The 18,161-nt window shown below is 44.0% G+C and overlaps 1 protein-coding gene across 1 annotated transcript in view; it reads left to right on the top strand.

Moving 5' to 3' along the window:
- IL7R (interleukin 7 receptor) overlaps positions 1–10,224 on the top strand; it is a 15,823-nt gene extending 5,599 nt beyond the window's left edge. Inside the window, exons 2-8 of the mRNA XM_009285220.2 lie at positions 697–835; positions 2,178–2,332; positions 3,979–4,133; positions 5,205–5,382; positions 6,214–6,304; positions 8,264–8,339; positions 9,721–10,224. Coding sequence (XP_009283495.1) covers positions 697–835; positions 2,178–2,332; positions 3,979–4,133; positions 5,205–5,382; positions 6,214–6,304; positions 8,264–8,339; positions 9,721–10,224 — 1,298 coding nt within the window. The remainder of the gene's footprint in view (positions 1–696; positions 836–2,177; positions 2,333–3,978; positions 4,134–5,204; positions 5,383–6,213; positions 6,305–8,263; positions 8,340–9,720) is intronic.
- Positions 10,225–18,161: the final 7,937 nt, after the last annotated feature.

Here is an 18,161-nt window from a genome sequence, read left to right as displayed (position 1 = left end):
CCTCCACCATTTCTCTCCCCCACCCCCCCCGGTGGGGGGGAGTGAGCGAGCAGCTGCGTGGTACTCAGTTGCCGACTGAGGTCAAACCACGACACATGCCCAAGGATAGCAGCATTTTATGGCTCCCAATAAGAAAACCTGTTTGAGGAAGTTCTGAGATGATTTTCAAATGGAGTAGGTCCTGCTTTTATTTTGGTACAAAGTTTATCTGTAACTTTTAAAATGAGAATTCCCCTGTCCCTGGCTCAAACTTAGGAGGAATTAAACTGCAGAGCAGACAATATATTTTCTCTGTTTTGTACTTGACACTGGGACTTTTTGACAGAGGTTTCCAGGTCGACATCAGCACCCCTCTTTGCCTATGATTAATAGAAAAGAACAGACACAGGGTGTCTCATCTGACCAAATGATCTGCGACGCTATGTCTTTTATAGTTCACAGATTGACGATGCAGAATGTACCTTCATGCGTGGTGAGTGGGTGGGCTTCACTGGCATGCAGGGAGAGCAACCTTGAAAGGTGCAAGTGGCTTTTAATTTCATTTTGAACAAACTTTCTTTGCTTCTTACAAAACAGGTGGGTTGATCCTCTTCCTTTCAGGCAACCATGTAAAGAAACAACCTCCTGTACACTGGAGCTGCAAATCGAATACACTCATGGATTTGCTTCAGTAACATCCTGCAAATTTCTCCTTAGGGACTTTTGGAGATGACGAACCAGACAATTTTGACATCGACTGCTTCAGCCAGCTGGAATTTAGGGATTCCTATAGCAGCCTGACCTGCAATTTTACCGAGCCGCCTCCTCACAACACTAACTATACCCTGGCCCTGTGGTAAGTGCTGTCAGTCTGTCCTTTGGTAAACTTCTGGGAAGCGAAATGCTAAGCACCAGTGAGTCACGTTGCTGTATGCTGGGAAACAGGAGCAGCAAAGCCAGACAAAATTCTATTTCAGAGTGTTTTACCAAGTTTAAATACTATATTCAGCAAAGAAGAAGAGTTTACTGAAATAGAACATAACTCCCTAATAAGGAAAAAAAGTCAGCTGGAGGGGTCTGTAAAGGACATTATAACATCTCCAACAGTCCTGATCTTGCCTCTGTTGCTCTGGAACACCTGTAATTATGGATGTAGCTCAGCATGAACAGAGAACGTTTTTCCTTTTAACTAAATAATATTTAAAAAAATAAACCCCTAACCTTTATCAAGTGAAAAGTGAAAATGTTTTTGAAGAGGCAGATCCTTTCTGCAGAAAATTCTTTGCCAAGAAGGCTGATTTTCCACTGCAGGGAAAATGCCTTTATCCGGGTCAAGACAAAAATTAAGCAATTGTCTTTGCACACACAGACGTGCAAAAAACACACTAGAATGAGTATACAAAAGCCCAACAGTAACCAAACACATCAGTCATCTCCACTTCTTGTCAAGGCCTTGAAATTCTTTTCCACCTTTTTTTTAACTGATGCATCTAGCTGAAGAAGCTCAGATTTTGTTTCTTTAGCATACTTCTGCTTTTCCCTTTGCCTGTTTTTCCTGAAACTGAAAGTTCTGCAGCAGCCAGCAAAAGAAGTGGATTTTTTTTTTTGCCTTGCTATTCTAATCACTACTTAATTTTTTTCCACCTAGTTTATTAGAATTTTTCTATTTTCATGGCATTTATTCCAGATTTTGACTGAAATTTTATGACAGTCCTCAAACACAGAAGTCACACAGATGGACGAACACGCAGATATATTTCCACCTCTGAAAGTGTGCCTTATGACTCCTTCATGGCCTGGCTGACTGTTGACCCTGTATTTGCTACCACTTCAGTCAATAAGAAATTTATCTTCAGTGAACATCCAAACCTATTGCCCTATATTTAAAAATGGCAGCAGTAAGATCATTTTTAAAGGTACAAAGGTTTTTAACACATACATCTCCAATTTAATAACTGCATTTTTTTTCTTGGAGAGCTCCAGGACTCTTACTGTGACTCACGTCACTTGATTATTGTGCTCAAAGACCACGAAGAAAAACGTATCAATCTTTTAAACCCCTTATTTGCATGGCATATTTTTCTTATTTCACATGGAGTCTCACTTCAGTTAATGTGAAATGAGCAACCAGGATTTGTCCCTTACTATGTTATAGTAAAACTGAGAGGAAATTAACATTGTGTCACTTTGGTCAACAGTACCAAGGAAGACAGCAATTACGTGTGCTTCAATATGGAGAAACAGGAAGATGCATATTTCTTACAATTCACTGATATACTCTCGAATAAAGACATTTGCATGGACTCTGAGATGAAGAAAAGGGTCTGCAGGAGTCTGGTTGTAACTGACATTGGTAAGACACCTAACATTTTGGACATTTTTAAGATATAGAGGTTACTGGGGGGAAAAATAGCCCGGCGCAAAGCCTAAGCGTCAATCTGGATGACAAAGAGGCAGTATAAAATAGTGTCCTAGCAGGGCATGTAGCCTGGATTGGGGTGTTGGCAGAGTGTGGTGTTCTCCTTGCTTCAAAGCCAAACACGATTAACCTCCATTCAAAATAGGCAGCAGAATTCTGGCTTGTAACACTCTGCGCAGACCTGGACATAGACCGAATCATGCACATGGGTGAAGCAGCTGTTCCTGACTGTGGACGAACTGTCAAGCAGGGACATTCTGTTCATCTCTTACTAGGGATTGCGCAGTTTCAGGACTGACCACCCAAAGTCTAGCGTGAGCTCAGTAGCACAGGGACCGCAAGGTTGCAAGATCTCACTTTTTCACACCTTGCTTCTTGGTTGAGCCTGTTGTCTGAACAAGGTGCTGAAGCATCCTGCAGCACAGAAGGGACACAAAAAGCCCATTAATGGGCTCATCAAAGCCACGCTGGGGACCTGCCTGAGCCAAGAAATAGGCAACTCAGGGGAAGAGGGGCTTCTTAGGACCTAGCCCTCTTGGGAGCTGATTCAAAGGCTGCAGAGAAGCCCGTGTAGGGCAGCTATGTTCTGCTCTGGTGCCACATTGCTTTGCCTTCCTTTGGCAATGGGCACTGCAACATCCCTCTCTTATGAAACATTTTTGCCACAGTCCAATAGTTTTGTAATCTTACATTACCGTTCAGTTTATGGGCCAGCCTCAACCATCCCTGGTGGTCTCTCCTCTAGAAACTGCAGGTTCTGCATGGAAGGATTAAGTATTCGGGGGTTGCAGAAGGAGTAGGCATAATTTCTGGCTATATGCATTTTCCTGAGAGGAGGGAGGTGTGGGCTCTCTGTTCCTGTGAGACTGATATACTTTACATGGCACATTCAGGAAGCCTCAGTGGCACAGACATAGGTCCCTGCAGAGACCTCAGGCACATCCAGCTCAGGCACAGCTTGGGGAGAGTCCTGAGGGCTACATTTTGGACTTGATGTACTTGCACAGATGGTCATTTGACACAGTCTCCTGCAGACCGGGTCAGGTGTGGGTTCATAGCAAGGGCCTGGAGCCACAGCCCCCTCTGCTATGTCTAACACTGTCATACTTTGTCCCTTCCTCTGTCCTACCGCCCTGACAGCTACCAGCAGTTGTACCCATACCCAGTTTGCTCCCCAGTGCCTTCCTCCCAGAGCAGCGATGCGTTTTGCCATGGGGTCTCCCTCTCAGAGCACTGGTTAGAGGGACTGAATTTCAGGTCTTCAAGCAGTGCTACTGCAGGGGTGGGCATGCTCAGGAATTGCTTTCCAAGTCTAAATGTCACATGCCGAGGAAGCGCTGTCCCTGCTGGTCACACTGCTGCTCCAGCAGGTCAAAACCAAGCCCCTCTCAGGACCAAGGTGTAAGGATGAGCTGGGGCTCAGCATGAGGCTCGCCCAGCTTGGGCCAGCCCTTGCTCAAGATAGGTCACCCTGCAGGGGGTGTAACTTGAAGTGGACTTTTTTTTACTTTTCAAAACCTGTTTATTTTGTAGTAACATTATCCTACTCCTGTTATATCCTGGTTTGTTATCATTTGCAGTTAAGCCTGAAGTACCATTTGATATAAACATCACATACCAAAAGGAGGCAAATGAGTATCTTATTCATTACAGTACACCACACTCATGGAAGAAATACTTAAAGGACAAATTAATACACCAAATAGCCTATCGGCAGGAAGAAGGTACTTGGAAAGTAAGTGATGATGTTTTGGTGAGCTTACACTAATTTCCGAAATGAAACATAATCAGAAATACCAGTATCATGTAAAAACCCTCAGATCTGCATTTCTACAGTTCTCCAGCTGAAAGCTTGGAAAGGTGCAGTATTTGGCATTTGGAAATTTCATCAGTCGAAACAATTCCAGACCGAGAGCACCCATGTCTGATGATAGACATTTCTCTGGGCTAACAAAGTTTCATTCATTTGGGCTTTGCAGTGGGAAGAGATGACATAATGTAACGAACCATCCTGTGTTTGGATGGCTTGCTCTTTGCTATGGTGGTTTTGCTCTATTTTCTCTGCTTATCAGTCAGTAAACCGTATGACCCCTTTTCTTATCTAGCAACAGTTTCTTCATGTCCCTTTTCTACTGAGCCTCTCCAGGCTTCAGGTGCAGCCCTGCAGCTCTCCCACTCACCATGTTTTGGGCCGCAGCTGCCTGTAAACTGGACCTGGTTTGGGCTGCCCAGCTGCTGGGACCTCTGTGACCCCTGTCACAAGAGCAGCCATGCAAACACTAGTCCAGATGGGGGGTGTTTGAAAGCGTGGACTGTACCTGGTTTTTACAGAGGGAACACAGGAGAACTGAACTAGAAAAAGAAAAGGATTCAGGCAAACAAATACATTGAAATGAAGAGCACCAGAGCTGCACTGTGGGATTTCAGCTTCTTTCCTGTAGCTGCTCTTTCAGAAATCAACTTTTTATGCTGCATATATGTATTTTTTCCCCCTCTCTCTTTTGACCCTTCCCAGGGAGGCATATATTTCCCACTGCAGTGTCAGCAGTAGAAAAGCACAGTTAAAATTTCCAGCTGTTTTCCAAAGAGCTTTTACCTGGCGTTAGTCTCTCTTCTCGATACTGTCTGGACTACCTTGCTGTTAAACTAGACTGATGCTGTCATGACCACCTGTATAATAACCAAAGACACGGAGCAAACAGCACAGTACTGCAGGGATGCACCTGATCTTGCATATTTTGCTGAAACTCAAAGATACTTTTCCTGTGTCTTCTAGAAAAATAATGGGATTTTTTTGTGTGTTTAGACAATAGAGTCGCCATACCTTCAGGTAAAATTACTGGGGAAAAACCTTGAAAATGATGCATCGTATGAGGTGAAAGTACGTTCGCAGCCCAACGGAGATTATTTTAAGGGCATGTGGAGCGAATGGAGCACTTCCAAGAGCTTCAGGACCACAAGGGAGCAGCACTCCACAGAGAGCTGTAAGGGCAGAAACCACTTTGGTCCACCTGGAAGAAAGCAGAGCTAGGGGTCCTCAGCTCCCTGGCCAACCCTGGCGGCAGCAGTGACGAGAGCATGGGGAGGGAAGAGGCCACGGCCATGGCAGGGTCAGCCCTCACAGGCACCAGGCACCCCAACGGAGATGACCCAGCAGCTCTGGTCTGGGGCTGACTCTCCACATGAAGGGCAATAAGATCAGATGAAATGCTGCTGTAAGGGCATGAGGGGGGTGCAAAGGGAGGTGAAGGCTGACTCACTCCTGCTTGCTGCCTGCTGATCTGCAGAAGAACCAGCTTGCACTGAGCGTTTTAGATGAGGCACAAAGAGCAGCGAAACATGGCCCATTTCAGGGCCCTGGATTTGTATGCAAACATGGCACTTTAATCACAAATACGATATGGGATAAAATGTCATCATTGCACTTGTAAACATGAATAATCCTTCTGGTCCTTGGAGTCCCTTCAGTCCCAGGGGCACCTTGGCATTACGTGTGTTCGAAGTCACTTCAGTGCTGCTGTAAGGATACAGCGAGTGGTGGCTTCAACGCGCTGGAAATGATAGCAGACTTCGAGCTGCTTTAATCCAACCTGGGAACCCAGCTTAGAGCTCAGCCAAGTGCTGATGCTCTGCCAGCTTACCTCTTTCCTCCTTCAGGGAGGCAGGAGAAATGCACCACTGCACCAGTCCAATGACAGGCAAGTGCAATGCTTGGCATTAATTCCTAATTTATTGTCTGAAGAGACATTACAGTTACGGTGGCTTAAGAGTGAGACATTTACATGCATTGGCTGATATTCTTTGTTTTTCTTTAGCTAGCAGCGTGGTCGTGGTTATATTCTCCATCCTGGGATTCATGTTGTCTATTGTCATGATTGTCCTGATCGTAACTTTTTGGGAAAACAGGTAATCTAAGTCTTTTTGTATCAGAAAAAGTGTTGGAAGCCAATCCTGTTCTGACAGTCTTATTGCTTTCCCTGTTATACTTGTGAACTACTCTCTTTCCATCTCTGGACCTCTATATCAAGCCAAAGGCAGACAAAGCGTAGAAGTGGGCAATAGAAGAGAGGGTGTTGGCAGGCAGAAGATGACCTGCCACTCTGAGGAGACTTCAGTCTTGGGCTCGAAGCACTGGGACCTTTTGGGAGCTGAAGTCACCATGAAACACTTACAGAGTCGGTGTCTTGCTGGAGGCAAATTTGTCTCAAAAGCTTCAAGCAAGATCTGGAAAGAAAGCGACCTGTGGGTTTTAGTAAAGTCCCAAGAGGTGTGGAAATGGTATACTGGGGAGATTGCCTCTTTCCCTTTCATAGGCTGAGTCAGCAGCGTGTTTGCTCTGCAGCGCTTTCGGAAGCAGCAGGGCAGAGCTCTCTGCAACAAGGGCTTGATGGCGTCAACCACCAGCTCAGCTGGGTCCACATCCAGCCAGCCATGTGGCAAAACCAGGCTCTACATCCCCCACCAAAGCAGTCATGGCAGAAGTGGGACTGGAGATACATTCATTACACAGGCAGTCCTTTGCCTGCGTTCTTTTTTTTTCATATATTGGCTACACAGCAGTAGATAGCTAGCTGTAAATATATTTTTTAATACGTGGCTATATATGCTTACAGAGAATGGATAGTTGACAAATTTAAGAAAATGAGCAGATACATAGATAATCTGGTGAAACCAGAATCTGAAGTGAAAAAGTCCCAAGTTTAACCATAGGAGATGAAGTCCTTGCAAGGCAGAAAGCCTAGGGCTGTTAGGTGGCATTCAGAGTAGCCCGTCCATGACATCCAGCTCCACTGACATCCACAGACATGGCTGCATGCGAGCTGCTTTTTGGGGACAACACTTGGGCTGTGCTAACTCCTGAATTACACACAGGGATTGCCTGGGAATGTGCTAGTTGGCCCCAGTCAAACCATGCCAAGAACAATTTTAATAATTAAACATTTTAGACACTGGAGTTATCTGCCAGGGAACGCTCCCTGGTGCTGTTTTATTTGCAAGTATAGATGTGGCTTGAGATTTCTAGCTCTTGCTTTTTACTGTTGCTGAGCACCTGCAGTTCCCTAACTTTGCTAGAAGCTCTGCTTATGTAAAACTGCTGAAAAAACAAGCTTTTAGATGGTGAGACTTTTTGAAGCCAGAGATTTCCCTTTTAAAAAGAAGAGGGTTTTAGACATGTGTGTATATATACCCACATATACAGACACATACATAAAATGAAATATATATTCATATACATCTACAGCTACATTTATGTCACTGCAACATTGAATGTCAGTCAGGCAATATTCTCTCGATGTATCATAGCTGAGGGTTTCCAGCGGCACAACACGAGAACTTTGCTAATCAAGGCAGTAAAAATGAGACCTGTGGGACAAGGCTACAATGCAGATATCTGAAGCACAGATAGCTGGCCAAGGAGTGGGACAATATGCAGTTCTGTGACTTATGTAAACATGCAGAGGCAAATATCAGCAAATTTGCACTTTAACCACAGCATCTTTCTTCACTTGCAGAAATTGGTTTCATCATGCAAAACCCTGTTAACACAGCTAGATGCAAATGAGCTCTTTGCCACCATAATTTGTTGCTTTTCCAGTACTTGGTGAAATGTCTTCCTTTAACTGTGACGATTTGTGCACTCAAAAGGACAATGACTATTTGGTGACCTTTATAACTCCTCTTTTCCTGTCTTTGTTTTATTATGAGACTTCTCTGTCATTATTCTGGGTAATGCAAGCCAGCCCTAAGGCTTTGTGAGAATTAGTATGAATGATGCAATATGAATCTCTGATATCTCAACATGTCCCTCTTTTGCTGAGGGACAGTTTTTTTTGAACTCCTTTTTGTCTACTGTTGCTGTTTCAGGATCAAGCCTGCTGTGTGGCCAAACCTTCCTGATCATAAAAAAACGCTGGAACAACTATGCAAGAAGCCAAAAAATGTATGTACTTCCACTGTTGTTTTCACCTGAGTATAGACTATCGGGAACAAAACTAATACTTATGAGAGACAGTACATGCATTAACTGGGGCACCTTTCAGAAATTACTTCTACATTTCACTGAAGAGAGCCCACATTTGCACAGGCAGATGCTAGTCAAAGGTATGGAAATAACAGACAATTCAACTAGTGCCTGAGCTTTGACTTGTGCAAAGAAACTACAGAGGGCTGGAGGACTTGATATATGAAGAAAGGTTGAAGGAATTGAGTTTGTTTCTAGAAAAGAGGAAGCTTGGGGTGGGGACTACTAATCACAACCTTCCAATACCTAAAGTGTAGGTAGAGAGATGGTGGAGGTGCTCTTGCCACAAGGCTGCATGGTGACAGGACCAGAGGCAACAGGCATATATTGCTTCAGGGCAAACTTCATCTGGATACAAGAAAAAAAATCTTTCTCTGTGACAACAATTAAACATTGTGTAGGTTGCCCAGAGAAGAGGTAGGTTCTCCTTTGCTGGAAAAGGCTTGGCTTGATAGGGCTCTGGATAACCGAATCCAGGTCCTGCTTCTGGCAGAAGGTTGGACCAGTTGGACTCCAGAGGTCCTTTCCAACCGAGATGCTTCGGTGATTCTATGAAACTGTGATTGTGGGGCTGGATGGGGACCCTTTGCAGACATCCCTGGTGATGCCTGTGTACCCTTACAGAGCCAGCAGAATTGCTCATACACCATGCAGTACATGAACTGCTCTGCCAGATAAAAGGCAGATGGACAAATGTTACAAACTGTAAGGTGCGGGATTAACCCGTTGCCTTAAAACTATGTGTCTAGTGCATTTTTTCACTAAGAAACTCATCAGCGCTGTTCTCTCCAGTTGGTACATTATTAGCATGTTCTTAATTTAATAAGAGGTCTAAGATGACTCTCCCACCCCCCGTGCTCCCCAGTGCAGGGATTCCTAATGTGTTTCAGGAAGTCATGGCAAACTTTTATTTCCCTCACTGCTAAATTAGGAAGGTAAAACTGAAAGGAACCGCCTGGTCAGCACACTCATTCCTGTGAAATGACAGGCATGCAATAGATGTGTGGCTCAGAAAAGCCTCTGAAACATCAGTTCCCACCACATTGCATAGAGCATAAAACGCTCTCCAGTGGTGCTGCCTGCAGGAGGCCACTGGATAGATTCAGATTAATATGGAAAAGGATTTTAAGCCACATGATAGTTTATTCTCTGCTAACCTATTGTTCAGCCTGCTCAGGGTTACTTTCGGAGTTAAAGAAGTAATAAATACCCTTCTAAAATCAAATGAACTATCAAAGTAGTTTTTCTCTTAAGCTAATACCCACTGTTAACTGACCATGCTGTTCCCTTTGCTGTGCAGAATTTTGATATAAGCTTCAACCCAGAGAGTTTTGGTTACGTTCATATCCATAAAGTGGATGGCATTCGAGCAAAAGCTGAACTGGAAAATTTTCTGCAGCCGTCAACTGCTCCAGAGACAAACATTCCAGAAAAATTTAGGAGTGGATCAGATCAGAAGATGATCCCTGCGATGACAGACAAAAGCAAGCTAAACCTTCCTGTGACTTACGGAGGAATCTGGCCAGCTGAAGCCCTGCACAGACTCCTGGGCACCAGCCAGCTTGCAGTCACCGAAGGAAACTGCAGCTCCAGCACCTACGAGGTGTGCCACAGCAATGGGGTGCCCCTGTGCGATGACGCTTTCAACCTTTCTTCTGCTCCTCCCCCGGATCCCTCTCACCAGCCCAGACCAGAGCCCCTAAATGGTGACACTGCATCCCAGATGCTGCCTACCAGTGAAATGAGGTCACCGAACAACGAAGAAGCCTATGTCACAATGTCTAGCTTCTACAAAATTCAGTAAACCTTACAGGAATGATAGCGTACCATTTTTTCTCTAACACAAGCAGGACACTGAAGCTTTCTGATTTGTTTTCCTGCGTCCTGTGAGTTCCCACCTCCGCAAGGCACCCTGCTCACAGTGCAATGCTATACCTGTAAGGAAGTCTCCCATGTTTCAGTGATAAGTGGCCTAACCTCAGGTCTCAGCATGCCAGTAGCAATCTCCACTGCAGCAGCAATTAAATTTAATTAAACTTGACTTTAATCTTCATAGAGTCACAGAATCATTAAGGTTGGAAAAGACCTCTAAGATCATCGAGTCCAACCAGATCTTCAGATCTGATTAATCCAGAGCAATGACACTGCAGTCCTAGCTGAGGATCACAGCACATCTCGTAGAAGTTAATGAACTCTTCTGTTAACCTCTTGGTTGCAAAGTAAGCTCTTATTAATGCCTAAGCAAGAAATATGGTAGCAAATAGAATCCAATCTCTTCAACAGCAGTAGGCCAAGAGTAACTCCTCTGCAATCAGTGGAAGTCCACGAGTTTGCAAAACGCCGGTAAATGAGAGTTGCTATGAGGCATTTGTTGCCTGGGGATTCAGGAGCTTGGTTACCGCAAAGGGAGTTTGCTGAGCCCCAGCAAAAAGGGCACATGGACTCACTTTACGAAGGTATTTTCTCAGACTGATTTTTTTTTTTTTTTTTTGAGCAACACAGAGATTAAAACAAAGCAAAATCCTACATAGCACTACTTTTTGATGTTGGTAAAAATCTGCTCGACAGTGACTATTTAGGATCCACAGGTACTTCTGCTAGTGCTATATATTAAAGATCTTCAGTATTTCATGTACTAGCAATGTTTAGCTAAGAAAACAAAACAAAATCAATGAAATGCAAAGTCCCATCTCTTCCTAGAAACTGAACTGGGGCTGTAAAATGTATGATGCTGTCTTTGAGTGCAGCTCTTGTGCAAGCATTAGTGCAACATGTCAGTACTTTCTGGGACAGAAGGGCTGAGTGGACCGTGTTTATTTACTAGCATTATTCCCAATGGCTGTGGCTGCATGAGAATACTTCGAATTTGGCCAGGCAATGTTCTCATGCAACATCTGACCTAGGAAGATGGATGGAGTGTCACGGATCCTGCCAGTGATCAGAAGACCTGTATTTTTTTTTAAAAGTACCTTGTAAATTGCCTGGAGACAGCTTTTTTTTTTTTTTTTTTTAAACATTATGACATAGGAAGGCATCCTGTCTCTTCCCAGTCACCTTTCACTGGACTCTGTGCCCAGCTCTAAGGGGTTCCCCATGTGCTGCCACACACAGATGACTGAGCCACTTCACAGTCCCACTGGGGATGCTGCGCATTGCAGAGCACACGCTTGGAGATAAAGCTGCTACAGCCACATGGTTGCACGACAGCCAAGCAGTGTGGCCATGGGAAATCCAAGCTGTTTTGCTGCGCTCTGGGATTGGGGTTCACCTCACTGTGCAGTCTCAGTTCCTCTAGCTGCTTGAAATTCTCCTTTGCTGAAACATATTCACATTCCCAGAGCCTAAGGGTAAAAAGAGTCCTCTCTCATCCTCAGAGCTGCTCAAATTTGTTCTGATTGGTAATAATCACCAAGTTGTCACTATATTTGATGTAGCCTGCTGGAGAAAAACAGCATTCCCAAGACAGCACTCCACCTTCTCCACCTCCACCCAACGCTAGAGAAACCTTCCAACAGGACCACCTTTCGGTCCCTGTGTGCAAAGGGGCTGAGGATTTGGCACAAGGCATTCCAGTGACATTTTACAGAATGAGTTTTATTGCTGTTTCTCACCAAATGAAACATTGATTAATGCAGTAGAAAAAGATGAAAGCCCTGGACATTCATTTGCTTTATAATGCTTGTATTTTTTTTTTTAAAAGAGCTGCTGGTAATGCTCATACTGTGCCGACTTGCACAGTGCGATTGTATATGCAGACAGACTGTGCTGGAAAGATATCCTCTTCCTGTAACACAGTGACAAACAGAAAGGGAATAGCACAAGAAGCAAAAGTGCATCAGAAAAAATCTTGTACAGTATGTGCTATGCTTGTTTTGAATTCATACACACATTTTTAAGGATTAAAAGGGACATCATAAATGTCTATTTGCACTATTTAAGCAGTAAGGTACCTATGTGTAATAGTCTTTCTGTTTGTCCAGAAAGGTATACTGCTTTTTAATACGGGAAAAGTAGCAGAAACCTGATGTTTGCTCCTTAGTACAGGACAAGTAGTAGAAACCTGATGTTTAGTTACTTTAATCACTCTGAAACAGTTATATTTTCCCTATATAGTACTTATATTTTTGCATAGCTGCTAATGTTTTGACATTCATTCCATTTTCTATATCTTATTATCTTATTTAATTAGATAACAAGTAACCTTGGTTTTATAATGTTTTTACTGTATTAAAAGGACATGGCTATTTGCATGACCTATTTATCCTGCTCTAATTCAGTCTTCTAATACACATCTATCAGGATAGGACTTACTCTGCCCCCACTGAAATTTGGATAACTCCATGGGCTCTACCTAGCTTCAGGCAGGATAAAACCCAAATAAATCCAGACAGCTCAGAGGTATGAAAGCACTGTAGGATAACAGCAAGCATCACCCTCCCTTCATTGCCACGACCCTGCAAGCCAGGGAAGCCACCCTGCAACTCCAGTCCCTATGTTTTGGACTGGGCATGCCTTTGTTCATCCTGACTCCAATTGCCATCCAGCTCTTGTTACGCAGAAAACAGAGAGGTAACAGCTCTGGCAATCAGGTGGGTGAAGCCTATCTCCTGCAAATGGCTCGTACTTGCTCAGGTGAGCCAGAAGCTTTGCCCAAGCTCCCGTGTGCAGCCGTGAGTCCGCACCATGAGCACCAGAAAAGAAAAAAAACCCTCAGGCTTGCGATAGTGTAGGTATGCTTACAGTAAGGCAAAGTCCCATATAGGCTGTGTCCTCAGAGATGGTACTTCATTAACACACTGCTGAATGCTGACAAATATGCAACTGATAGAAAACAGAGCGGCCTTTTGTTAATTATGTTCATCCCAATACAGCTTTTCTTAGTGGAAGCTATAGGCTAACTCATGCCAGTCACAGGGGGTCACTTCATTCCAGGCATGTATCTGTGTTGTAAATAGTTGTAAGATAAAATGCTGGACTAATCAAGCGTGCGTCAAACATACAAGGCCAAAGCTAACGAGTACATCGCATACAAGGCCACAGCTAACGAGCACATCGTGAGAGACAGATAAGTACTAGCAGAAACCAGACAAGGACAACCAAAACTGTGGCAAACAGCAGTGATGAGCCAATTTGTGACCATATAAGGAGAAGGGCCCAAAGGTTCAAGAAAAGTTCACCTCCTGCAAACACAAGAAACCGCGAGAGACCTCCAGAGACCACCTAAGACACCTGAAGATGCTCCTAAGGACTCATAACGCATGCATGAAGGACTATGCAAATATTACAATTAGTTCCTAGAAATATAGTGAATATGCATGATTTTTCCAAGAAATTACTATGAATATGTATATCGCAGAACTATATAAGAGACAGTTGATGTAGCATACAGCGTGCATGCTAGGAGGAGAGATCCCCCATGCACCCGGCCAAATAAAGTAATGCCTGCTCTTTAATACACCCAGTGTTAAGGAGTTTTATTCCCAATTTTTAGTGACACCTAGGCATATGATGAAGCCTATCCAGAAGAGTACCTTTCCAGAAGAGCACCTTTCCAGAAGAGCAGCAGCGAGCCAAGTCAAGGGGGGGTTAAAGGTTAGCATTAAGGTTTCTAAAGCACCCTGGCTCCCAGAAGTGGCCATGAAACCTGTTCATTGAACCACATCCAACTACTACCAAGCCAATGCCAACAACTGGGTCATTACAGTGCTGTTCAGTCAAGTCCTGTCAGGCTGAACTTTCACAAGCACTAAGCTCCTCTGAGATAGCTCTGTTTGGGGATTAGGCTGCTCTGAAGCATGCAGAGGCTAGCAGTCTCCTTCAGCTTTGACAATCTGGCCTGAACTGTGGGAGCTAAATCTTTTGGAAAAATTGGTCCCTGACTATTTTGCAGGTGCTGAGTACCAGTATTTGAGCAGTCTTAGTATAAGCATCCTTGAACATCATATGCGATTTTATAGCCATCAACATAAATTTGATGGGTGTACACAGATACAAAAACTTTCAGCTTCCTTTTGGAAAAAAAGAAATCCAAATATGCACCAAAGCAAGAAGCACCACAAACACTCTGGTCCATGGCCAGCTTTTAGATGCATGGTACATACATGAAGATATAGCCACGGCTATGTCTTGACAACACTTCACGGGATCAGGACCAAGTAGTTTCCTTATTCTACACAACAGTTTCCCCCATAGCTGTTCACAAATTCCCAACTGACTCAACATCCACACAGCGGTATAGCTCAGCTTTCACATACTCCATGCACCTTCTTTACTTCAGCATAACCTTCCTCATCCGCACTTTCTGCCTCCTGCGCTCATACTCAGCTACACACACAAAAAGAGCTTGGTGACCCTGGTTTCTATGTAGCTGCTTTATGACACCATGCCTGGAGCTGCCTGCTCCTCTCTCCACGTGTAACCGTCAGGCTCCACCACCTCTTCTGTGCCCATGGTACAACACAGCCGCTCTCACGTCTTTGTTTCTCCCCTCATCTATGCGCAGCTCATTTGCACTACGCAAACGTCTCCTAGCGGCACACAAACAGTAATCCACGAAATAAAATAAGTCTTTTGTCAGTTATAACACTGAGTCACAGTCTAATGTTAATGATGCTGAAAAATGTTAATTACCTCCCAAGGCGATACTTGTCCCCAGCTGAATTTATTAGTTTGTTTACCAAATCTCCTTCTCTTGTGCATGTTCATTAGGCAGGCTGATAAAACACACAAAAATGCTGTGTGTGTCAGTGGGGTGGTAGAAGACCAGCTAAGCCTGGGGAGGCAGGGGAACTGTTTCTGCCAGGGCGAAGGGATTGTTAAATGCATGCAATATGCAGTGAAGTCTGGGCCATGAAATAAACAGTGAAGGGGTGGCCCGGCCACCACTGCCACAGGGACACGTGGCTGAATTCGGGGCAGTTTTAGGCAGGCACAAGCTGACCATGAAGCCATCTCCTCTGGCAGCAAGGGACCTGGCAATGATGGCAGGGTATTTCTGCAGGGCAGGAGTTCAGCCCCTTCTAGGCTTCTTAGCAAAAGCGTTTATTGACTTGAAGGCCTGTATTTATACAGCAGTACTGCAGTGCTGCAGCCCTGGGGGAAGCAGCAGGTTTTTAGTCAATACACTTTTGGCTCAAGCTAGTTATCTCTTTGGTTGTGGGTTTCTGAAGCCATCCTTTAAAACGAGCTAAAATGTAACATAAAGGAGACTTACCATGTCTGTGAAGAATTACTTTAGGGTCAAACAGTTCCTTATTACTGTGATCATGAAGCTTCTCAAATTAGCATTCCTGTGTGTAACAGGACATTGGCAAAACAAATCTAATGTACAGACACACAAGAAAACAACTGATGATGCCAGGAAATGCAATTGCTAAGTTACACCGACTATCCCATCCCTTTGCTCACTCCTAGATTTCAGTAAGGCTGGAAGGCTGACTTTTCCTTGGCTTTTAAGCGCCACCTGTTGAAACATGAAGCCGCATGTCAGAGTCCAGCACTGGGACACTTGCTGGTGTCGTCAAATCATGCAGCTCTGAAAATGTCGCTCAGAGCGGAACTGGAAAAAAAAATCAAACCCGCAACAAACTAAACGGTGTTTCACTTCTTCATAATCTCTGGTCCCAAAGAAGTTGGAGCAAATGAAAGCAAAAGTCAGAGTTTCCAGGATTTCTTCATCATTAAAATGAAGTAGGCATCACTGTCCACAGAAGCACTAACTCCAGAGTAGTAGTTCAAAAATTCATCTTTTGTAACCTGAGAACAAGAAAAACAGCGTTTACAATGTGTGATGGCTATATACTGTGGCCCAAAGCAAGATGTTTATGTAACACATACCCATATTTTGCAAATAATTCTTTTGCATCTTCCAAAGAAGTCTGATTTTTAGGTCAGACTGTCCCAATCTAGTATTAGGATGTGTTGCTGCAGCAAGCTCTCACACAGCATTTGGTCCAATGACACTGAGGTCAATGGATTGAGCTTCTTGCATTGGGAGACAGAGCTGTTGCTATGTCCTTGAAAAATTAATATAAGAAAAGTTATTCCAGTTATTGGTAAATATTGAGTGCATAACTCAGATGTCACAATGAAATTAGATTAGTCCAACATTAGTGCCATCACCAAATGAATGTAAAAAGCCCCAAAGGTTAGTCAAGCAATAAAAAATGAGAAACAAAACAGAAGTACATTGGTGGAAATGTCTAAAGGAATAAATCTATGCCATAAAGTCAAAGCTTCTCTAAAGCAATCTGCTATTTTTTTTTTCCAGAAAATGTACATAAGCTAAAGAAAAAAAAATCAGTAAATTTCAAATGCTTCTATGCCATAAAGTCAAAGCTTCTCTAAAGCAATCTGCTATTTTTTTTTTCCAGAAAATGACATAAGCTAAAGAAAAAAAAAATCAGTAAATTTCAAATGCTGAAGTATCAGTTGAAAATTAAAAAAAAAAAAAAATTGCAGCTTTTGGCAAAAATATAATGTTTTCAATGAAAAAAGAACATATTTATCTCTGGAAAATAAATACTGCTCACATTTTACCACAATCTCTGCTTTTCCACAGAAAATCAGGCTTGAGTTAACTTTCACAAAAAAATTGCACTTCCTTTCTTTCTTATTTTTCCTACTTGCCAAGACATTCAACAAAGTCTGGATCCCATCCCCATTCTTCAGCTGCAGCTCCCGCTGGTATCAACAGCAACATTGTAAGCTGGGAGGAAGCCTGGGACCAGGTTTCGACAGAGACGGGGCTGCCGTACCTGGGGTCGGCTGCAAACCAGCAAGCTGAAGCTTTTGCATCCCACAGCGCTCCCGTCTCCTGCAGCCTCTGTTGGCCTGAGAGCTGAAGAGGTGCTCAAGCTGAAACCAATGCTCCCTTTGAAACCATGGAGACTTCAAACTCAGCTGGGGCAAATCAGTATGGCTGGGGGCTGCTTCAAATACCGAGGCTGCTCTCAGCCACCTGAGGACTTGGCATTAAGTACAGCCCACTAGGAAACCTGCTTTTCTCTTCCTCCTGAGCTGGCTATGAGAAAGGAATTCTAGAGAAACAGGATGGGCTATAACAATTTTCATAGAGAAAGTCATAGAAAGTGGGCAGCTGCCGACAGCGACAGGTTGCTCTTGGTGTTATCTGTTTTACCAGGGAAAGCTGAGTGTGCTGCTGCTGCTGCTCCCGGTGTGGAGGACAGGAGCTGGGAGGCAAAAATAACTGAAATCACCAGGCTCGCTCCTTCTGCCAGCCGGTGACAGCGGAGGCCACGAGCCCGGCTCTGGGATGGCAAAGCTCTGCTCTGCCCACGTGGCTGCAGAGGTTTGAGGCAGTACCATGTAAAAGCTGTTACATAAAGGCAAGTCAGCTTTCATACAGCAATGTGTGCAGGTGGTTTCATCTGCAAAAACCTCAGCTGCTTCTATCTGCCTTTGCCAAGACAGCTTTGTGCCAGGAGACCAACAAAATGAATCAGATCAGTGAATATACCTTGTGGTCTAATTTCAAGAATATATGTTGGTGAATGGGGCTTGCATTAAAACTCAGTTTCTTGAACCAGAAATTTATGCTGCGGGAGAGAACATGAGCCAAACAACAGTTCTGGACCATACCAAGCCAAAAATTTTCCCTCCAGGACAAAAACACGAAGCCACAAAAGCACACAAGGGACAAACCCAAAATGCAGTAAAGGATGCTGCAGGAGTGCCGCCTTTCCCCAGGAACATGCTGGGAGGGAGAGGCTGTCCCCTGCC

Source organism: Aptenodytes forsteri, unplaced genomic scaffold, assembly GCF_000699145.1.
Source record: "Aptenodytes forsteri isolate BGI_AS27 unplaced genomic scaffold, ASM69914v1 Scaffold120, whole genome shotgun sequence".
NCBI classification, from domain to species: Eukaryota; Metazoa; Chordata; class Aves; order Sphenisciformes; family Spheniscidae; genus Aptenodytes; species Aptenodytes forsteri.
Note: the sequence above shows the minus strand (reverse complement) of the source record. Positions and strands in the feature narration are given on the sequence as shown.